Source organism: Tachyglossus aculeatus (assembly GCF_015852505.1).
Source record: "Tachyglossus aculeatus isolate mTacAcu1 chromosome 12 unlocalized genomic scaffold, mTacAcu1.pri SUPER_6_unloc_1, whole genome shotgun sequence".
NCBI classification, from domain to species: domain Eukaryota; kingdom Metazoa; phylum Chordata; class Mammalia; order Monotremata; family Tachyglossidae; genus Tachyglossus; species Tachyglossus aculeatus.
Window position 1 is genome coordinate 7,608,107 of NW_024044828.1, and position 20,362 is coordinate 7,628,468.

At 38.8% G+C, this 20,362-nt stretch overlaps 1 protein-coding gene across 4 annotated transcripts in view; it reads right to left on the reverse strand.

Annotated features, from left to right (window-relative positions):
- Nucleotides 1-20,362, reverse strand: part of PCLO (piccolo presynaptic cytomatrix protein) — a 299,418-nt gene that overhangs the window by 49,242 nt on the left and 229,814 nt on the right. For 2 of the 4 annotated variants that reach the window (XM_038741414.1, XM_038741412.1), the window contains 6 exons: nucleotides 19,839-19,865; nucleotides 14,990-15,083; nucleotides 11,151-11,222; nucleotides 9,805-9,985; nucleotides 7,647-7,841; nucleotides 6,341-6,523 (listed from right to left, as the gene is read on the reverse strand). In XM_038741414.1, coding sequence (XP_038597342.1) covers nucleotides 6,341-6,523; nucleotides 7,647-7,841; nucleotides 9,805-9,985; nucleotides 11,151-11,222; nucleotides 14,990-15,083; nucleotides 19,839-19,865 — 752 coding nt within the window. The remainder of the gene's footprint in view (nucleotides 1-6,340; nucleotides 6,524-7,646; nucleotides 7,842-9,804; nucleotides 9,986-11,150; nucleotides 11,223-14,989; nucleotides 15,084-19,838; nucleotides 19,866-20,362) is intronic. The other 2 variants (XM_038741411.1, XM_038741410.1) reach the window with 2 other exon arrangements.

The window sequence follows — 20,362 nt, forward strand, 5'->3', positions numbered from 1 at the left end:
AAGATTCCATACAGATCAATGGATATTTGTTAAACTGGCTGATGGCTAACTTATTTTAGCTCAAGAGAGCAGTACCAATCAAAGAATTTCAGAGACTTGGATGTGGGTTACTGGGCAACAACTATCAATTCTCTGAGAGGACAAAGTACTCCTTCTATAGGAAATATTTGTAAAGGAACATCACCTTTAAAGGATAGGGGTAAAAGGTGAATTCACCTAGTGACTATCAAAACGGAATATGTGAAAATATGAAATTGAAAGATAAAAAAATGTTGCTATAACCTCCGAAGTATCTCATATGAAGGACCTTAAAACAACATCCATACAGCCAACCTAGCAATTAAAGTGGGCAAAAATGAAGGCAAAAATTTTGAGACAAGAGCTTTGATTCTACGTTTTATCCACTAGTTGCAGAATTAAAATTAGATACCTGGCATATTGTAATAACATTAATCATGGTATTTGTTAAGCACTTACTTTGGTTTAAGCACTGTACTAAATACTAGGATAAATTCAAGATAATCAGGTCTCACATTGAGGCTCACAGTCTAACTAGGAGGGATAACAGGTACTGAAACCTGATTTTTGCAAATGAGTGAACTGAGGCACCGAAAGGTTCATTGATTTGTCCAGGATCACACAGCAGACAAGTTGCAGAGCCGGGATTAGAACCCAGGTTCTCTGACTCCCAGGCCCATGCTCTTTCCATATAGGCCATGCTGTTTGTCACATAGTTTAAGTAGGAATTCAAATTGGATCCTTTGGAAAGAAAAATGTAACGGTTCTCAAAATCAAGTCTTGAACTCTCAGTCGATAATCCTACGGGGAGGAAGGTGACATAAAAGGTGTGGGAATACTGTGAGAGGAAGGAAGCAAAATCGGGGAGTTGGAAGATTAGGCATCAACTTACAAAGAAATTGCAATGAAATCAGATGGAGGAAAGGAGCTTTATGGGAAACTACTTAGTATGTTATGTCAAATATTTAAGTTTTCATATATGGAAGAACTTGAGGATAGTGGGCTTTTACACAGCATCATTGAACTGCATACAGAACGGCCTATTTTAATTGATTCCTTGGTGGGTGTGGTTTCAGAAAAAGGCTCAATTTTCTTGTGCTTCAAAGGTTTATGGGAAGCTTAGGATTTCCCACTCTAAAATAATAATGCAGAGTCTTTCAAGAGTTGAGCTGATGTCACCCAAACTAATCCTCCTTGTATTGCTGAGCAGAAGCTTCTGAGTTCTCACTTGCATGTATTTATTAGTGCTTAAACATTCATGCAAATGCATTCTTATTTTTTATAGATGTTAACATACACATCGGATGATCCGGAGCAGTTTATCCTTTAACTGGACTGAAAACCAAACCCACCATCATCAGTGGGTTCACTATAGTGGTGTTGGTAACTTTCATCTTCTCACCCCTAAATTTGCTTATCTCCTGTAGGTCTGCTGGCTGTTCTGAAGCTAAAAATAGCTTTAGCAGTCAGAGGTGGAGAGAGAAAATGGGCTTTGGTGTGGAAGGCCACTTTAGCTAGCTAACTCAGGAACCGTATTTATCCTGTCTCAGTGTGACTGTATGCATAAATGTATGAATGAATATATGAATACATATACCCACATAAAAAGGCTATTTTGAAGGCAAAAATGGCTGGATTCCAATGCCAGTATTTATACCATGTGGCAAACAGAAAAGCACTCACCACAGTGCTTTGACAAAAAAAATTTGACTGACGAAATTTTCAGATTTTGTTTTCCCATACTTTGATGGAGGCTCGTTCTCTCCTTGTGGGCTCTCTATTATTTCACATTTTTTGCCTTGCCTTATCTTTAATTTTGTTTTCAGTCTGAAACTCTCCCCACCCTAAACCTTGACTAGAATTCACAATCCCTACCCACCACCCCTAAACCCCTTTCCATGTCTCCCCAGCTGACACAATCAGTTTGGCTAGAAAAAATGTGTTTACTAAACATTTTGGCTAAAACATGACAGAAGAATTAGTAGTAGTAATATTATTTATTAAGTGCTTACTGTGGGCAGAACACTGTCCTAACCACTGGGAAAGAATACACAGGAGGGAATTAGACATGGTCACTAGCCTCCGTGGGAACATACTTCTGCTAACACAAGCCTGCCTAGATTTAGTGAAACAGTATCTGAAGCAATGGCTTTGCCCAAGTGCCGGTATTTCGATCATGGTGGGTACTACTAACTTCCTTAATGCAGGTTTCTACAAGGATGCAAACCCCAAGTTGTAGGAGAAATAGGAGTACTCCCTGGAAATATTTTCCTCCACCTATTAACTGCAGATGTCATCCTAAAGTTGAGTGCTTATTTTCATCTCTAACATGGGCCATGACCCTAAAATTTACTTGCCAAATTAATTAACTTCCAAAAACCTTAGCATTGTTTTGAATGTATTAATTGTTCAGCCATTGGTGTTTATTGTAAAGCTAAAAATTCATCTGTAGCATGTATCTCATATTATGCCACAATGCATCCTAAACACTGTTTTATCACTGATTCCCTGCTTATTGTAAATGCTAGAGATAAGCTATAGAACTAAAAATAATTTAAGTTATAACATCAAAGTAAAAAATGGAGTAACAAAGTCAATGCTCTACATACAACCAGTGAATGGCGTTTGCCTTAGGAAAATTCAACTCAGTAAATTAAATCAAACAAAATTTAATGATATACAGATAATAACAGTCAAGTTGGTGCTTTTTCTTTAAACAAAGCCACCACATTCAATATACCAAATCTCAAGCCATCAAGATTACAGTAACCTCTGTGATACTCAGATTGGCTTGTACTCTATGGGTCTGAATTTCTTGCCAGCTCTGTCTTTATCTCTAGGCAACAAGCAAATTAGTGTGGCAAAAGTAAAAAAATAAAAAATAAAAACCAGCTGCAACATGTCAGATTTTAGGTACCTGACAAAAGACTGCATAGAGTTATATAATATTCTTGAGACAATCAGGTGACTTAGAAACAAACTGAATTCCTTTCTTATAATTAATTCAACATTTACTTTAATTCCTATCATTTATTGACCAGGTTGTGATGGAATTAATTGAACCCTCATTTCACAAAACAATGCACATTAATCTATTGGCCATGTCTGTATTGAAACTCCATTTTTGACTCATGGGAGTTGAATTTACTCCAAGCCAACGAATGACGTTGCCTTTGTTTCTTAACAATACATACTCTTGCAAACCTTATTTTCATTCAAACAAAAAAGGGGATTGAGAATGGAACTCATCTCTACAGGCAAGACCCGGTTAGGGTCTTACATTTTTTTTTTTCTGTCAGCCCTCAAGATTGGTGGTTGCTGTCCAAAGGTATTGATTACTTTACTCTCATCTACTTAAGATTTTTAAGGCTTTGCAATTTATATTTTTCATCTCTTGGGTATCTCCTACACAGGAATAAGAGAAGCATTGGGGAACTCTTCTTTTTTTAAACAAAATAGCGTTTGCTGTAATTCTGCTTTTTCACACCAGAACTAACAGCAGCCACTTATACTTCCAAATCTTGCCCATTCTCCATGGCCAAAAGCCACCATCTCTAGCATCAGCGCAGGACTAGCCTGCCTTTCCTCTGATTAATGCTTGGCTCCTTCACAAGGGAAGTAGGATAGAGGATCAGACTGGGGAGAGGGAGATGAGTGACCTAAAAATCAAATTTGTCTAACACATGGTCACATTGAAGGAAGGGTGGCAGTTAAAATTTGGAGCAGTGAGTGGGAAAAAAACAAACCTTCCTCTGTCTCTGTGGAACTTCCCTTCCTAATGTTAGCTTGATACCAGTGGCTAATTTTGTCTTTTCCAGGTTCAGGGAGATTATTCTTCTAGAAATATCCTTGCCAAAGTGTTCTTGCCATGCAGGCATCCCATCTTATTATAATGTTCCCATTGGCTTTTCATTGTTCATGGTGCTTTCACAAACATGTACCTAGGGCTAAGTGGCAGTGGAGATTATCTTTATTATTAGTGTTTCTTTATGAAGAGTGCCTGAAAATTCCCAATGAAATCTGATGGAAGCAGTTTTCTTCAGTAGGAACTGTTTTCACTCAAGCCAAACATTTCTTTTTTCAAGGCATCAGAACCTGCAGACTGCGGTAGAAAAACTGTTGGATGGGAGAGAAGGAAATCATTGCCACATTCAGACTCAGGGCCTGAAATACTAACTAGTTGAGCTTTACCAGGGGGTTTACCTATAGGGCCATTTTAAGGGATCTGGATGATTCTCTTTGAGCTAAAGTGCAATTGTAAGAATGCATTAATCAATCATATTTGAGTGCTTACTGCATGCAGTGCACTGTACTAAGCACTTCAGATTACCCTTACAGAGTCCTGAGAAAATAGATTTAGCAAGGTAATGAGTTAGTAGTTGTTAGTAGCTTTCTAATAATAATATTTATTAAGCACTTACTATGTGCAAAGCACTGTTCTAAGCACTGGGGAGGTTACAAGGTGATCAGGGTGTCCCACCTGGGGCTCACAGTCTTAATCCCCATTTTACAGATGAGGTAACAGGCACAGAGAAGTTAAGTGACTTGCCCAAAGTCACACAGCTGACAAGTGGTGGAACTGGGATTTGAACCCATGACCTCTGACTCCAAAGCCCGGGTTCTTTCCACTGAGCCACGCTGCTTCCCCTACTTCTCGAGAAGTAGTGTGGCCTAGTAAATACAGCATGGGACTGGGAGTCAGAGACCTGGGTTCTAATCCTGCCACTGGCCTGCTGAGTGACCTTGGGCAAGTCACTTGCTTTCTTTGGGCCTCAATTTCCTCATCTGTAATATGCCTGTCCTCCCACCTTCTTAGACTGTAAAGCCTCATGGGGGACCTGATGATCTTGTCTCTACCCCATCTCTTAGTACAGTTCTTGGCATGTAGTAGCATCTAATGAATTATTTTTGAGTTGTGGCTGGACAACCTATCCTTTCTTAGAAAATTGTTAATAAGCAGGAGTCTGTTTTTGCATGAAAATAATGTTCTTGGAACACTCACTGCTGGGTACCTACCACATAGGTTAAGGGGAATGACTGGCAATTTGGATTTTGGTCCACTTTTTCCACAGCTTAATGGGGTGTTATCAGTGGTATTTGAGCACCTACTGTGTTCAGTGCACCATACTTTGGGCTTGGGAAAGTAAATGTAGAAGGAGCAAATGATTCAGAAGAAGGGATTGTTTTGTGCTCTTTAAATTAATAAAATGTGGATGTTAATTACTAATCATCCTTTACATCTGGGTTGAGTGAAATTTAGAAAGAAGTAGAGCAAACTTGGTTTTCTGCTTTTCACCTTCCCTCTGCCCTCTAGGCTGGGAATTAACTGACTGATCTGCAGGAGAACCAAAGTATCTTTCTCAGAGTAACTCAGGCTTTACTGCCAAGCCCTTGAGATTTAGATGCATTAAATAAACTTCATATTGGCACCAAATTGAATGAAGAAAGCTTTGGTGATTCACTGAGTGTTTCCGATCCTCTAAACTTGAACCTCTGCCTGCTAATACCCAAGAAGTAGGCGTAATCTTAGGAAGTGGGTTTTTTTTGGTTAGTTTTTTTACTCAAAGCTCATGATTAATTGGCAATTCCTACTTTATCACATATCTACTTTTCTTCCCTAGCTTTTTCAAAATCTAGTCACACGCACACTCGGTGATGTAGAGATCATAAATATTCTATTTTAGTAAATCCCACACACACAAACCATGCTACAGCATACAACAATGGCTCAGAACCCAGTAGTTTAGGAATGAAATAAAGATACTTTATTTAGTACACAGGCACTTGGATAATGACATGCCCATCACATCCAACAGTACACTTTACAACTACTTAAACAAGAGTGGAAATATGCCTGCTCGTAGTATCGTACTGATAGCATTTTTGTCACGAGAGTGAAGGTGAGCTAGTTTGAAAACATCACACTTAAGATAGTATGTGGGAGTCCCAGTTGGTAGGCTAGGAAGAGGTGAGTGCAATTCAGGAGTTGGTCACAATGCAACAAATGTGGAATCATGCTTAGAGACATCAGGTTAGTAGCATGCATTTCAACTGGTGATGCAAATCCTGTCAAGCTATAATTTTCCACAGAAGTCCAATTTCCCCAGTGCCCGAGATAGTACAGAATCATCTTATTCAACATATCACTGCATTTGCTTGGGACTTACACATTGGTGATGAAATCCAGAAATGCCATGACCGCCACAGCACGTTAGAAAGTTGTAAGTACTTATAATAAAATCTCTACAAAACAAAGGGTAAGAGCTTTAAACGTTTTGAATGTTTCTCGACGTGTGCTTTCGGACTGGGTCATTCTGCTCACCTCCTTCCGGTTTGACTGGTCCATCAGACATCACTTTCCTGAGGGCTAGCTGGCTTGGGTCTTTGTTGTCACTGGCTGGTGGAGGCAGATTGTCAGACTGAGTTCTTTGAATTGGGAGGAATCCTGCTATGCTGTGTCTGTGCTGCTTCCTGGCATGATTAGACTGACCGCTTTTATGTGCTGCTGTGGCAGTGTGGGTGAAATGGAAACCCAGAATATGTATCCTCAGATGGAACCAGCTTAAATGTTAATCATGCAAACAGAAGTGGGTTTTTTCTCTATTTAAATTAGTAGTGTTTTCAAAGGCCAAAAGGACACCACATGCACAGCGTTAAAGGATATTAAAACTGGCTGTTTCATAGGAAATGAGGGTTATAGGAACTTGGGTGGGAAAAAAACAAAAGCTTTTCCCCTTTCTGGCTTCTGCTCTCCTGAGAGTTAATGGAACACCAATAAATTATACACAAAAACACCATCACTCCACAGTTGTTTTCCAGCAATGAAACACTCACCCAACCATGTTACTTAAATATGAATTTGGTGCCTAGAGTAGCAATTCTTGACTGAGTGGCTTTAACTGCTTAAGCTATTTGCAAATGCCAGGTAAACCTTGGTAGCTGGTAAGGCTGTAGCATAAAACATTGTATTTACTTTTTGTGTCAGCAACTGTTGATACAGTTGAGGCTATGTTGAACAACATTATGTCATAACCTGGAAATATAAGTGTTTAGAGAGCTACCATATTTCACAAATAGACACCTTGGTCACACGCACTAGTGTTACCAACTATTGACTGAAAATGGTAAATTTCCCCTGGTTCCTTGAGTTGGAAATACTTCTAATCTGAAAACTGTATTCTTCTGTACAACCTTCCTGCATGGCATAGGCCAGATTCCCATCTTTACTGTGTGTGCTTATATCCTTGGAATATACCACACTCTGACCCTTATATGAGTCTTTTATTACTGCATTCCTGTTGCTGATGAGATTTTTAAGACTACTAATGTGACCCACAATAATACTTTCCCTGAAAATCCCATTTACACAGTCATTAATGTGATGAACCAGATTGGATGAGGTAAAAATAATAGAGAAACAGCCAGTTTCACTGCAGGATAGGCAAAAAAAAAAAAAAAAATCTAAAAAGGAGGGAGTTTTTGTAATTCACACCGATTTTACACAAAAGACAGAGACAATAGGGTGCCAAGAACAGAAAGCAAATGGGGAAAGACAGCAGGAGGGAAGGAAAGGTAAACAGAGATGAACATTAAGCTGTCATGCTGAGGAATTTATTTGCGTCTTTTACTTGGTTGCAGGCGGAGTTGTTGCACCGCTGCTTCAGCGGCTGCGATGGCTACCCCAGCATCTTCGAGGTGGGTCTGAGTGACGCTGGTCTTGCTTTGACTACGTGATGGTCCATGAGAGCGGAGATGGCCTTCTGAGGAGGACTTGGAGCTGCCGGGACTACTGTGGGACTTCTCAATGGTCGGTACCTGCATGTCTGGTGACACAGAAGCATAAAGCATGAATATGGTTCAGGTCAAGAAAATGCTCTCTTCTGCAGACTCCAGCCCCTCTGAACCTGACTAAAATGGAGATGATGAGTGGATATTGTCCTGTTAAGCAAGAAATCCCTAATCAGTTATCGATACAGCAGGGAAGACAAACAGATTAAGGATTTAGGAAATAATCTTTGTCAGGAAAGGTGGAAGAAACTGGATTTATGGATCCTGAAAACAGAGAAATCTGCAGTTGTAGGCATGAAAAATTTAATAATGGGAGAGTAGGGGAAGGAGAAATCAATCACTGGTATTTATCGAGTGCTTACTATAATGCACAAGCACCATACCAAGCCTTGGGAGAGTACCTTTTATCTGATAAACAAGGAGAAAAAAATAACAATTTAAATGTCTTCATGTATTTATCCTACCTGCCATGTGGAGAGCCTAATGTTCAGTGGAGTGGTGAATAAGAGGAGGATTCTGGAAAATCCACACCCAGAGATGATATGCCCAGAAATGCTGTCTCATTTGGTAAAAAAGAAATACTGGGATGTCTCTATTTTCACTTTTATTTGGGAAGGGGACTGTGTGGAACTGTTTTTCAGCCTAGTGACTAAGTTCTCAGTAAATCCATGGGTTGATGAAATTTGAACACATTTGCTTCTTCCATCTCTCATGAACACAAGTGTCAGGGCTATTAATGGTGAAGCCTAGTCTTCCCCGGTACCTAAAGGAGAACATGCGTCGTCATAGTAATAGCATTTGAATACCATCTCTCCTCTCTCCACCTCCATCCTCCTTACTGCCTAGTGATATTTTAGCTTGAAGAATTTGGAGAAGCGTTTGAAAATTTTAGTGACCAATCTCAAAATTGCACTTGTCTTCACAGTCCAAGAGGAGAATGTTAACTGTGGAGGCAGCAAGGCATGAGGGGCAGCAGAGCCTGGTGAAAAGAGGATGTGCCTGGGAGTTGGAGGACCTTGGTTCTAATTCTGGCTCCGTATTATGCTGGCTATGTGACCCTGGGTAAGTCACTTAACTTATGTTTTGTATTTTCATGGTATTTGTTAAATGCTAAGTACCAGGCACTTTTAATAAGCACTGAGGTAGATACACACAAATAAGATTGGACACAGTCCATGTCCCACCTGGGCTCACGGTCAATCCCTATTTTACAGATGAGGTACTAAGGCACAGAGAAGTTAAATGACTTGCCCAAGGCCTCACAGCAAACAAGTGACAGAGCCAGGATTCGAATTCAGGTCTTCTGACTCCCAGACCTGTGCTCTTTCAACTAGACCACCCTCTTCACTTTTCTATGCCACTCAATTTCCTCAACCATAAAACAAAGAATTCTATACCTGTTCACTCCCCTAGTTAGATTGTAAGTCCCATGTAGAACAGGGACTGTGTCTGTTATGATCACATTTTAACTACCTCAGGGCTACCAAATATTACAATTATTATTCCAAGTATCATAACTTCATTTCTTCATTAAGACACTCTTTTGCATTGGACAACTTGAGTATATTCCCAGCAGGAATATTCCTCTTTTTCCTAAGTCACCTTTTGCATTGGGCTTTGTGTACAAAAATACCTATGAATTTGAGTATTCTGGATAAAGAGAAGAGCGATAAGGGCAAAGAATAAGTCTTCTAATAATGTCTTTCACTTTCAAAATCTAGACTACTTGCTGAGGTATATCTTGGGTCTTTTCATAAGGTTAACTCAAGTCTTGGAGGTCCACATATTACTAATAAATAGCTTTACTGCACCTGAATAAAGCACTTGCGGGTCCTGATTATCAGATAAGAAATCATCAAATTTTGTTCTTTGTGGAGTCACCTAATTTTTGACAAATGGTTTATTCTCTAGAAAAACAACCAAACATTAAATTTAAAGTGTTCATTACTGAATAGGTCAAAAGGGGTCAAAGTCTTTACTGTTTGAAAGATTTCCTACCCTTGGATGGATCTGGAAAGATTCCATGGCTTCTACTCTTGATGACAGATGTCTTTGGTGATTGCTGACTGCTTTGACTAGAATGGGATTTTCCATGGTCAATACTCTCAGTCTGCTCTTTCAGAATGTACCATCGAGGGCTGTTGTCAAGATGAGAAGTACTAGACAGTTCTATCAACACCTGGAAAATAGCACAGAACATTAAACATTCCCTCTGCTACCCCAATCATGTCTTTACTACAGCCACCTGTGTGTTTGTGTATCACCTGTTCAATGGATCATTCCTTCTACTAACCACCACCCAACACTCTTAGGAAGCCAGTTAACATAATATGAATTGATTTTATATAGACTGTTGTGAGATTAAATTTGGAATCTCCTACTTTTAACACTTTATTTTTCAACAATCAAAGTGTAACATTCAATTCGGAGCAAAATATTTTTTAACCTTCAAAAATTAGTGTGTGGTTTTTCAGTTTGTCCTGCTCCAAGATTCCGTGTGAAAGGCAAAGATATAAAGAAAAGAACATGAATGACACTAACCTCTGGTACTCTAATTCTGTCCTTAGAAAATGCTAAAAACAGGCAATTTCCCAGCCCTGGGAGCCTACGTGATTTCTTTCCTGTTGAAGTACATAAAGATTGTCCATCCAGTTCCAGTGGCTTTCATGTTCCCCAAAACTCCATCCCACATTCAAGATCTCTTCTTTTAAATTATTTATTTATTCATTTATTTATGTATCTATTTAACAGTTCCAGTGTCATTAGACCCCATGAGACATCTTGATGCTCCTTTTGGGAACACATATAGGGGAACAGCAGGCAGTAAAGGAAGAGGAGAAAGAAATGGTTTTCTTCTCTCACCTTTCCCTTTTGAAGTTTTAGACTATCCTACATGATTATTTGATGCTGATTCAAGTCAAGCATGTAAAATGGTGTCAAGTAATAGGAACAATAACAGTTCAGAAAACTGAACTTGGTACTTGGGAGAGGATAAAATTACTAAAGAATGTTTTTCTTGGTCTAAAGGAAATTGTGATCATAGTTTACAACAAGGTTACTTAACTGGAAATTAAAATGTTACACTTCACTTTATTAAAAATGATAGCTATAGTAATATCAGTATTTTCAAAAACGTTTTCCCTGCATTTGAAAATACAGGACTTTGGTTTGCATAAATGAAAGAGAGGCAGCAATCTAATCAATTTCTGTGGAAAAGATTTCTGGGAAATTATGATGTATAGTTTTCAAAAATCGCACATAATTACCTAGTTGCACCAGTTGGCATAGTCAAAATTCCAAATTATATTTCAATTATTTTTTCAGACATAGCATGAGTTACTTACCTCACCAAGAAAATCATTGGAGGAGAATCTATCATAATCCCATATGGTCACTTCCAGAGTTTTCTTCTTGAGCTAGAGTTTAAATCAAAATACAATTAACCCCAATTCCCATCATAAACTCCTTGTCACAGTCTTGATTTGTTATCCCCTATTTTCATCCTTTGGCACTTATTCACTATGACAGACTGGCTGTTTTCATTTCCCCACAACAACCCTGATCTCAGAAAATTCATTTTGGGCAAAGCTAAAGTTAAATTGCAAGACAGATGGGTTTATATTAGACTCCACTGAAAACGTCAAAGAATTTTTGAAGCCTGGCTCTGTCTTGATTATGGAGACCAAACTGTGATTTCTAAAGTTATCAGGTCCTGAGTCAAACCCATGGACACACCTAGTGCCTCAGTCTTGGCTGTGGGACTCAACAGGGACCAAGCCTGGCAATTTAGGCTGTGCTCCAGCTCCTGTGGGGAGAGATTAAGTCCATTGACAAGGGTCAGGCCCTGCTCACATAGCATCCCAGCCAAGTAGTTTTTACTGGACATTCAGAGAGATTGCCAGTCATTTAGCATCCTGAAACTACCTCCAATACAACGTGAATGAATCGAAAGTGTGGACAATGAGTTGGAGGACAGTGTGACCCTACCATACACTCATGATTGTCCTCCTACTCTCATATCCTGCCGGGTCCTAGGTGAATGCCAATGGGTTAGGATGCTTTTTGACCATTGAGCGCAAACTCAGCTGTAAGGTCCTAAACATTCAAAGGGTCTGAAAGGGTTAAAGAATTACAGAATAACAGCTGGAAGAATCCTTGAGAGATGTGATCAGGTCCCAGTTCTGGCCACCTGACAGGTAAAGTTCCAAGCCAATCAGTACTAAGATCCTATCCCCCATCACAAGCTCAAATATATAAACATAACTGTTACCCAACACTCCACAAGGATTCCTTGAGATGGATGGCCACATGGGTTAAAGGAAAGAGCATAGGGCTGGGAGTCAGGAGATCCTGCCACTTACCTGCTGTGTGACCAGGAGTAAGTTACTTAGCTCTGTGCCTCAGTTTCCTCATCTGTAAAGCAGGGATAAAATATCTGCTTTCCCTCACCCTTAAGCCCCGGAGCCCCTTGAGGAACATGGACTGTGTCCGATATGATTATCTCGTATCCATCTTGGCACAAGCACTTAATAAATGCCATCATTAAGGATAAAAAATGAATGGCTTTGTGCTTTTTGGATCTGACTATAAATATGAAACCTTAAATGCAGACCTACATTAGTGATAGAGCTTTCTCAAGTAACTGTCAGGGGGAATAGGTAGGCCAACTGTGATTATTTAATTAGGGCTCACCTAAAATGAATAATAGGAGAAACAAGAATCATCACTAATCTAGTATGTCCAATTTCCTAGATCTTGGCCCTATTCATGAACAAAGAATTGTATTTTCCCTTACATATGGGCTTTCAAATGCCACTCAACAGACCTAGTGGATGGGAGTTTAATGTTTTATTTGAATGTTCAAAGTTGAATTAAGCTCCATTGTAAAAGTAATAACTGAAGTATTATAAAGTTTTTCTTTTCATTTTGAAACATAACTTTCTTATTATGATTTTCTGGGTAATTTGATCCAGGCTGCTTAAAAAGAAAATGAAAAATTGCATAACCAACTGATAACAGGCCAGAAATGTTAATAGTATTTTGGGAGCAAACATTTAATACTTATTGCTGCCGGCCATTGAGTCTGCAGAAGAATCCAGAAATACTTCTTTGAAGGAATAACCATTATGTAGGAAATCCTGCTGATTTTATCTGCAACACTTTTTGCTCTCAGTGGTCTGCAAGATGCGGCAAAATGTCTGCTGATTAGAACATCTGTTCTGAAATATCAGTTACCCCATTACATTTCTATTAATAGTTTTTACATGTATTCAAACTTGTTAACTGTCAATTACTCTCTGTTTGTTCATGCAAATTGTACAAGATGTGAGGTTTCCTAGTTTGAAAAAGCAGAGGAGCAAAGCTAGAGACAGTCTGGTACATCTTTGCAGAGAGTCACTTGCCTGGAACTGGTAACAATTGATTTCAGGCCTCTATAACTCTAGGTGGAAGTTACTGAATTTCGTATCTGTGTGTGCTCCACTGAAGTCAGGTGGACGAGGAGAGATGTCTAAAGCATTTAGAAGGGGAGGCTAGCAACTTTTTAACTTTCTTGATCTCTTTGGTGGAAATGCATTGAGGAGTGGTTTAGTGACAATTAAATGGAGGATGTGGCTCTCAGCAAATTGCAATATGAGGAAGCAGCAAAGAAGTGGAGAAGCTGTTTAAAAATCTTCCTGCCCTGGCTATAATCTAATGAACTGTTCAGAAACTCTTGAGTTTGTTTTTAAACCAGCCTTATCAAGGACTCTGCCAGTCTCACAATCCCAAGTTTTGACACTCAAATCAATCAATCATATTCATTGTGCATTTACTGTGTGCAGAGCACTGGGAGAGTGCAGTATAACAATATAACAGACACATTCCCTGCCCACAATGAGCTTACCGTCAAGTCAATGTTTTGTGTTGGAAAAACACCTGACTCTTGAGAGTGGGTGTCATTTTTTCCCCATTATATGTTATTCAACTCATTTGGGGCTAAACATCAAATAGATTGAAAATGTGTCTTCTGAACTAAGTGGTACCTGAAGACTATTCTGGCCTAGGAGTTCCTAATGACTGGTTGTTCACCAGACAAAATGCACTAGGAGTATGGTGTGCCTCCTATATTTAGAGCATACTAGAGCTAGTGAGGCTGGGCAGATAAAGGGGATTTTAAACTCTAATTAATTCCAGTAGGAATGAAAGTCTCAGAGTCTTGTTGAGGAAATCTGCTAAGGTCATGAGATTCAATTCCTTACCCATTCTGCCTATGCTTTAGTATTTCTGAATAGGAAATTTGATGGATTAATAGTCATTCTAAACTTTTGCTTTCTCTTCTCTCCACACTGATTGTAAACCTATTTTTGAATTACAGTTTCAGATTTTTAGTATAACAGCCAAGAAAGAGGTGATCACCACCATTTGTTGTTAATAATAAAGTCCATATAGTTTGCGGAACTCATTTTACTTCTGTGACTGTGAAATCATGTACTGAAGTAAATCCTCTCCATCGCAGGCAAAGACATTTGGTATGTCTTCCTGTTTGATTTTCTTATAAATTGGATTTTTCGTAAAGTTTTACAAATTTTTCAAGCTGTGTATTTTTCTAGCATCTCTGCAAGGATTATGAGGGCAACTTGCAGAATGAAAAGCAGCATGGTCTACCGGAAGGAGCACAGGACTGGAAATCAGAGGACCTGGGTTCTAATTCTGGCTCTGTCACATGCCTGCTGTGTGACCTTGGATAAGTCACCAAACTTCTCTGTGCCTCAGTTACCTCATCTGTAAAATGAAGATTAAGACTGGGGGCCCCACATGGGACATGGACTGTGTCTAACCTTATTAGCTTGTATCTACCCCAGTGCTTAGTACAGTGACTGTTACAAAGTAAGTGCTTAATAAATACTATAAAACAAACAAAAATTTTAAATCTAATAACAGTAAGTTAACACCATGTAAATTTACATTTCTATCACAAGGACAGAACTTTTTGTCCTTCTTCCTGATCAAGCATCAGTCATTTTAAAATAAAAATGTTATGGGATGAACCTATGAATATCGAGTCATTAAAGGAAAAAAACAATTTGAATATTGCTCTATCGATAGACAAGCTTGATTAAGAATGAAAGCCTTATTTTGCAATTAGATCAAATTCAATCTCATTGCCTAAAGTGGTGTAAATCCTATGCTTCACATTACGTACCTGCTCCATTGAGATGTTTTTATAAATTACTGTTTGATTCCATTCAGGATTCAAGCTTTTCTGAACATATTTTGTCCTCCTTTTGTACTCAGCACTGCATTTAAAGATAAGAAAAAGTTACTTGAAGGATTCTTCACTATATTTCCATTGCACTGAGATTAATTTCAGGATTTGCAGAGCCTAATGTGATAATAGTTGAACCTTTCCAGGTTTTTGAACACACAATTTAAACATGCTGCTGCAAAGCCCTCACCTTCAAAGTATTCAAGAAGAGGTATCAAACAAGCATTTCCATCTCATTACAAGCAGGAAAAAAAAAGTTTTCAAACCCTTTGACTAGTTTTGATGCTGTCATTCATCACGTTAGTCTTCTCAGTTAATTTCTTTATGACTTAGCAATCTTGTTAACCTCTGAGAATTCACAGCAAAACCTTCCTGCCCTCAGATTGCATCTAGACTATCTTTGCTTTCCAATCACTGGACAAATTCAATTTATACAACTTTTTCCACTAAGAATAAGGGGTTTTAAATGAATAAAAGAAAAGAAACTAATCCTTATCAATTGTAAATTAATGTACATTATTATGAATGATACCAGACTATGTCAGTTGCATGTGCTCTCCATACTTCAGAAGTGGCAATAATGTGCATGCATATTTTAATCAGATAAATCTCATACTGGGGGCTATGTTAAGAGCCTCAATTTGACTTTCGGTGTCAGACTTTTATGCAAATTTAAAAATGATTTTTTTTTCCTTTTTCTTACCCATCTATTAATAATTTAAAGCAACTCTAGGGCCACCTGCCCGTCACTGTATCTTGCCTTGCCTTTGTTATCTATTTCCAACTGGCCAAGACCCTTTCTCAGCAGCCATTTTAATTGTCATGTGAATTACTTCAAAATTGTCAGAGTATAGAATGCAGTGGCAGCCTAGAGCAAGGTGCTATATCTAGGCTAGCATGCATGCCTTTAGCTTCAGCACTGCCAACCTCTCCTGAAGTCTTGAACTGCTGCTCCTATTGAGCACACCCCTGGATCATGGCCATTATCAGGCAGCCTTCCGTTGGTTTCTGACAACCAAGCCACGTTCCTGAGCTAAATGAGAGCAGGTTTGGGCAAATAGCTTGGTCCCATAGTACGGAGTTCCTTTAAATAAAAATCAGAACAGTAAAATCATCCCACTCTCAGAAATATTTCCTGAAAATTAGGTTAGTGGAAAAGCTAATTTGGGGAGTGATCATGAAGGACCATAACTTAGTGGATAGAGCACAGAACTGGGAGTCAGGTGACCTGGGTTCTAATCCTGGCTCTATCACTTATCTGTGTGAGCTCCATGTGGGGCAAATACTGTGTCCAACCTGCTTATATTGTATTTACCCCAGTACTTAAAAATATTATTGTTATGATATTCTAAGGAATTCTTTTGGTATTAATATCTCAGGTATATTAAAAATAAATGGGCCACAAAGTTTCACAATAAGCTTATACAAAGGAGGAATTGAACTGGCATATTAGGACTTGTGAACAGAGTGAAATAATGGAAGGTTGAACTTTAACAGAGTGCCATAGCATAGCAATATCTAAAAAAATGATATTCTTTAGAGCCACAGTTTTGCCCTTCTTATGCTCGTAAAACTCCCTCTACAGTCAGGCAGTTTAAGAGGGCTTTGAAGTTTGGCAACCATTAGCTTTACTCCATACTAATGTAGCACTTTATTTTAAATAGCTACCTCTCAATTATCTGAATTCTTTACTCCTACAAATTCACTTTCTGCCGTCTTTTTTTTGGTTAATTCAATACTTAGGGAAGGTGGGGAAAATACAAAGATGCACAATTCTAACCAGCCTAATTTTCTACATGAATAAATATGAAAAAACTATTTGGAGGAGGAAGCATGTCTAATTATTAGCTAAAATGATATTTTGCACTACCCTATCAATCAAGAGTTATTTATTGAACTCTTCCTCTGTGCAGAGTACTGCACTAAGTAAGTGCTTGGGAGAATGCAATAAAGTAGACACATTTCTGCCTGTAGATTCGAATCATCCAGGATTTCCTACCCTTTTTTCCATCATTAAAGCTAAATGAGTGTTGCTCATCATAACTTAAAATGATGGATAGGGACCGTGTCTATAATGTTGCCAATTTGTACTTCCCAAGCACTGAGTACAGTGCCCTGCACACAGTAAGCACTAAATAAATAGGAATGAACGAATGATTTTAAACAGGAACTCCCTTTTCACTTTTTAAAGCTCCTTTTTATGTAGGTCTGGGGAGTGCATAAAATAAAATGTGACTTGTAAATCTCATGCTTTAACCCAAGTGCTTTTTTCAATCAACTCAGTCATTTCTAGTTTTCTAGAAACCCTTGATGTGGAGTTTCAATTTGCCTGAAAAACCAAGCCCTTTAACACAACCCTGCCCACTACTGGAAAATTGAAAGGTATGGTTTTGAACAATGAAGCTGTTAACGTTTATGTGGGAATGACAATTTCTGGAGCAAGAATGTTTCCATGTGTCAGCCATAAGTACAGTTAGGTATCCTGTGAGGAGAGAGCATCAGCCTCCCACCTACCAAAAAGAGAACCCATTACCACATCACATGTAACTGCCTATAATGCTGAAGAACTGGGATGAAATTAAATGCTCTTGGAAAATGTAAAGGTCTTAGTTAATGATCCCAGTTTGGGGAAAATTTAAATATTTGTATCTGAGAGAAGTAGAACACCCTTTTTTAGGACAACAGCTTGTCCAGATTGGTATAGATGACAATTAAAAAACAAAACCCCAAAACAAAGAACACCCTGTGGAACAGGATAAAAAGTCCTTCTTTCTGCTTCTGCAGGCAATATACTGCATGTCTATTTTGTTATGTAAAACGGTAATCCAAATAAAATATTATATGGCAGTTTAAGAGCCCATCCTCCACAGCAATAGGAGGATGCTATTTGCCTATTCCTGTGGCTCAGCTGCTGCATCAGACTACAGAATTCTGGCATCTGTTTAGAAGGGCCCAAGATGATGCTTGTTCCAGTTGACGGTAGTGGCAGACAGGCAGGCTCAGGACAGGCACAACAGCTGATTGGTTAAACAGAACACGGAGGCAGAAAAGGCTTTAAAAGGCTGGCAGGAATGTTATTTTTACCCACCTAAGAGAGGCAGCTAGGAAGGGAACCTCAAACACCTACTCTGATTTTTTTTTGTTTTTAGCAGATATTTCCACACATAGGAATAGAATATGCGTAAGAGGACTCCTTTTTCTCATCTAAAAACTTTGAGGGTTTCAGTTAACTCATTTTCTTAGTCTAGTTATAGAAAGAGCCAGATACAAAAAAAATTTACCTCAACTATATTTTCACTTTGAACTCTGTTCTTTTCCAGATGGTATACTCAACTGGATTGCAAAATAGATTGCAAAGGCAGAGACTGTGTCTATTAATTCTACCGTACTCTCCCAAGTGCTCGGTACAGCACGGTCTATTGGAAAGAGCACATGCCTGGGACTCAGAGGACCCGGGTTCTTATAATAATGATAATAATGATGGCATTTGTTAAGTGCTTACTATCAATCATATTTATTGAGTGCTTACTTTGTGCAGAGCACTGTACTAAGCGCTTGGGAAGTACAAGTTGGCAACATATAGAGACAGTCCCTACCCAACAGTGGGCTCACAGTCTAGCACTGTTCTAAGTGCTAGGGGGGATACAAGGTGATCAGGTTGTCCCACGTGGGGCTCACAGTCATCATCCCCATTTTACAGATGAGGTAACTGAGGCTCAGAGAAGTTAACTGACTTGCCCAAGGTCACACAGCAGACATGTGGCGGAGCCAGGATTTGAACCCATGATCTCTGACTCCAAAGCCCGGGCTCTTTCCATTGGGCCACGCTGCTTCTCTTCCAGTTGTTCGCTGTGTGACCTTGGACAAGTCGCTCAACAAGTGCCTCAATTTCCTCATCTATAAAATGGAGAATAAATACCTGCTCTCCCTTCTACATAGACTGTGACTGTGATGACTGGGACAAGGACTGTGTCCAACCTGACAACCTTGTATTTACCCCAGACATTAGAACAGTGCTTGGCACATAGTAAGCACTTAACACATATCATAATTATTATTATTAAGTGATAGCACACAGCTGGTGCTCAATACGTAACTGAATAATCATGTCATCAAATCTCCCGATCATCTATCAATCTAAGTTCTGAGAAAGGCAGTTAATTAGCAGGAATGTGGGAGTTAGTCACTTAATTGGCAATGATTGTGAAAACGTGGCACCCACCCATCTACCCAGGGACTGAGGATCCTGAAAGGAGGCAGCACTAGACTGTAAGCTTCTTAGAGCACATATCACTTCTATCAACCCTACCATATTGTTATCTCCCAAGTGCTCTGCACACCACAAATGCTCAATAAATATCATTGATTGATCAGGGGCTGGGTGTAGCTTCCGAAACTATCCAAATATGGGAGAACTAAAGTCATCCTTTTGTTTTGATTACTCCTCTGCAATATGCCCTCAAATATCCTTGTCCAACGAGGTTTTAATTTAACCTACATTTATGAGAGTCATATTTTCAATGAGACCAGAGAGGGTTTTTTGCTCCTTGTCCTCATGTTTTAAATTATGGGGAAATTTGCTATGCCTCAAATATATAAAAGGTATCATATGCATGAAATTTTTATCTTTAAGACAGATTCTCAAGTTACCAAAATGCAAGCAGATAACTCAAAGTGCCCAGAGAGATCATAAACATACATCCACATGGTATTTTCTGCACACACACTGAATCTTATAACTTTATACACAGTCCAAGCCATACTATCAAAAGAAAGCGCATTTTACCTTGCATTCTGGACAACCATAACTTGGCTGCATGGATCCAGTGATGCGACAGTGAACAACATAAACATCGGAAAGAAGAGGAAGAATCAAAGGTAAAAGAAGAGGAGACAGAAAGGAGAGATAAAATATTTGAATGATATAAGGGGAGACTACTGGAACAGCTAAGAGGATCAGAGAAAGAGACAAACATCAGCAATAGAATGGGAATAAAACTGCAAGAGAGTATTGGTTATTAGCAATATCTAAAAGCAGTCTATCGCCAGTAGAGACCAAAATACTCTCCTTTTTTCTATGTGATATATGACAAGAGTAAAATAGCATATGAAATAGAATTCTATTGCATCTAATGCCAAATTACCTAACTAGGCTTTTTTTGCACCATATTTTCATTTTTCTCTATATCTAAATGCTAAATTACAGGGCAGCAGAACTTTATCTTTGTTATCAAAACTTATCATTCTTGTGTTTATGGAGGCTTAGTGCCCTTGAACTCTGCTTACCTAAAAGAAACAGGTAATAAACCA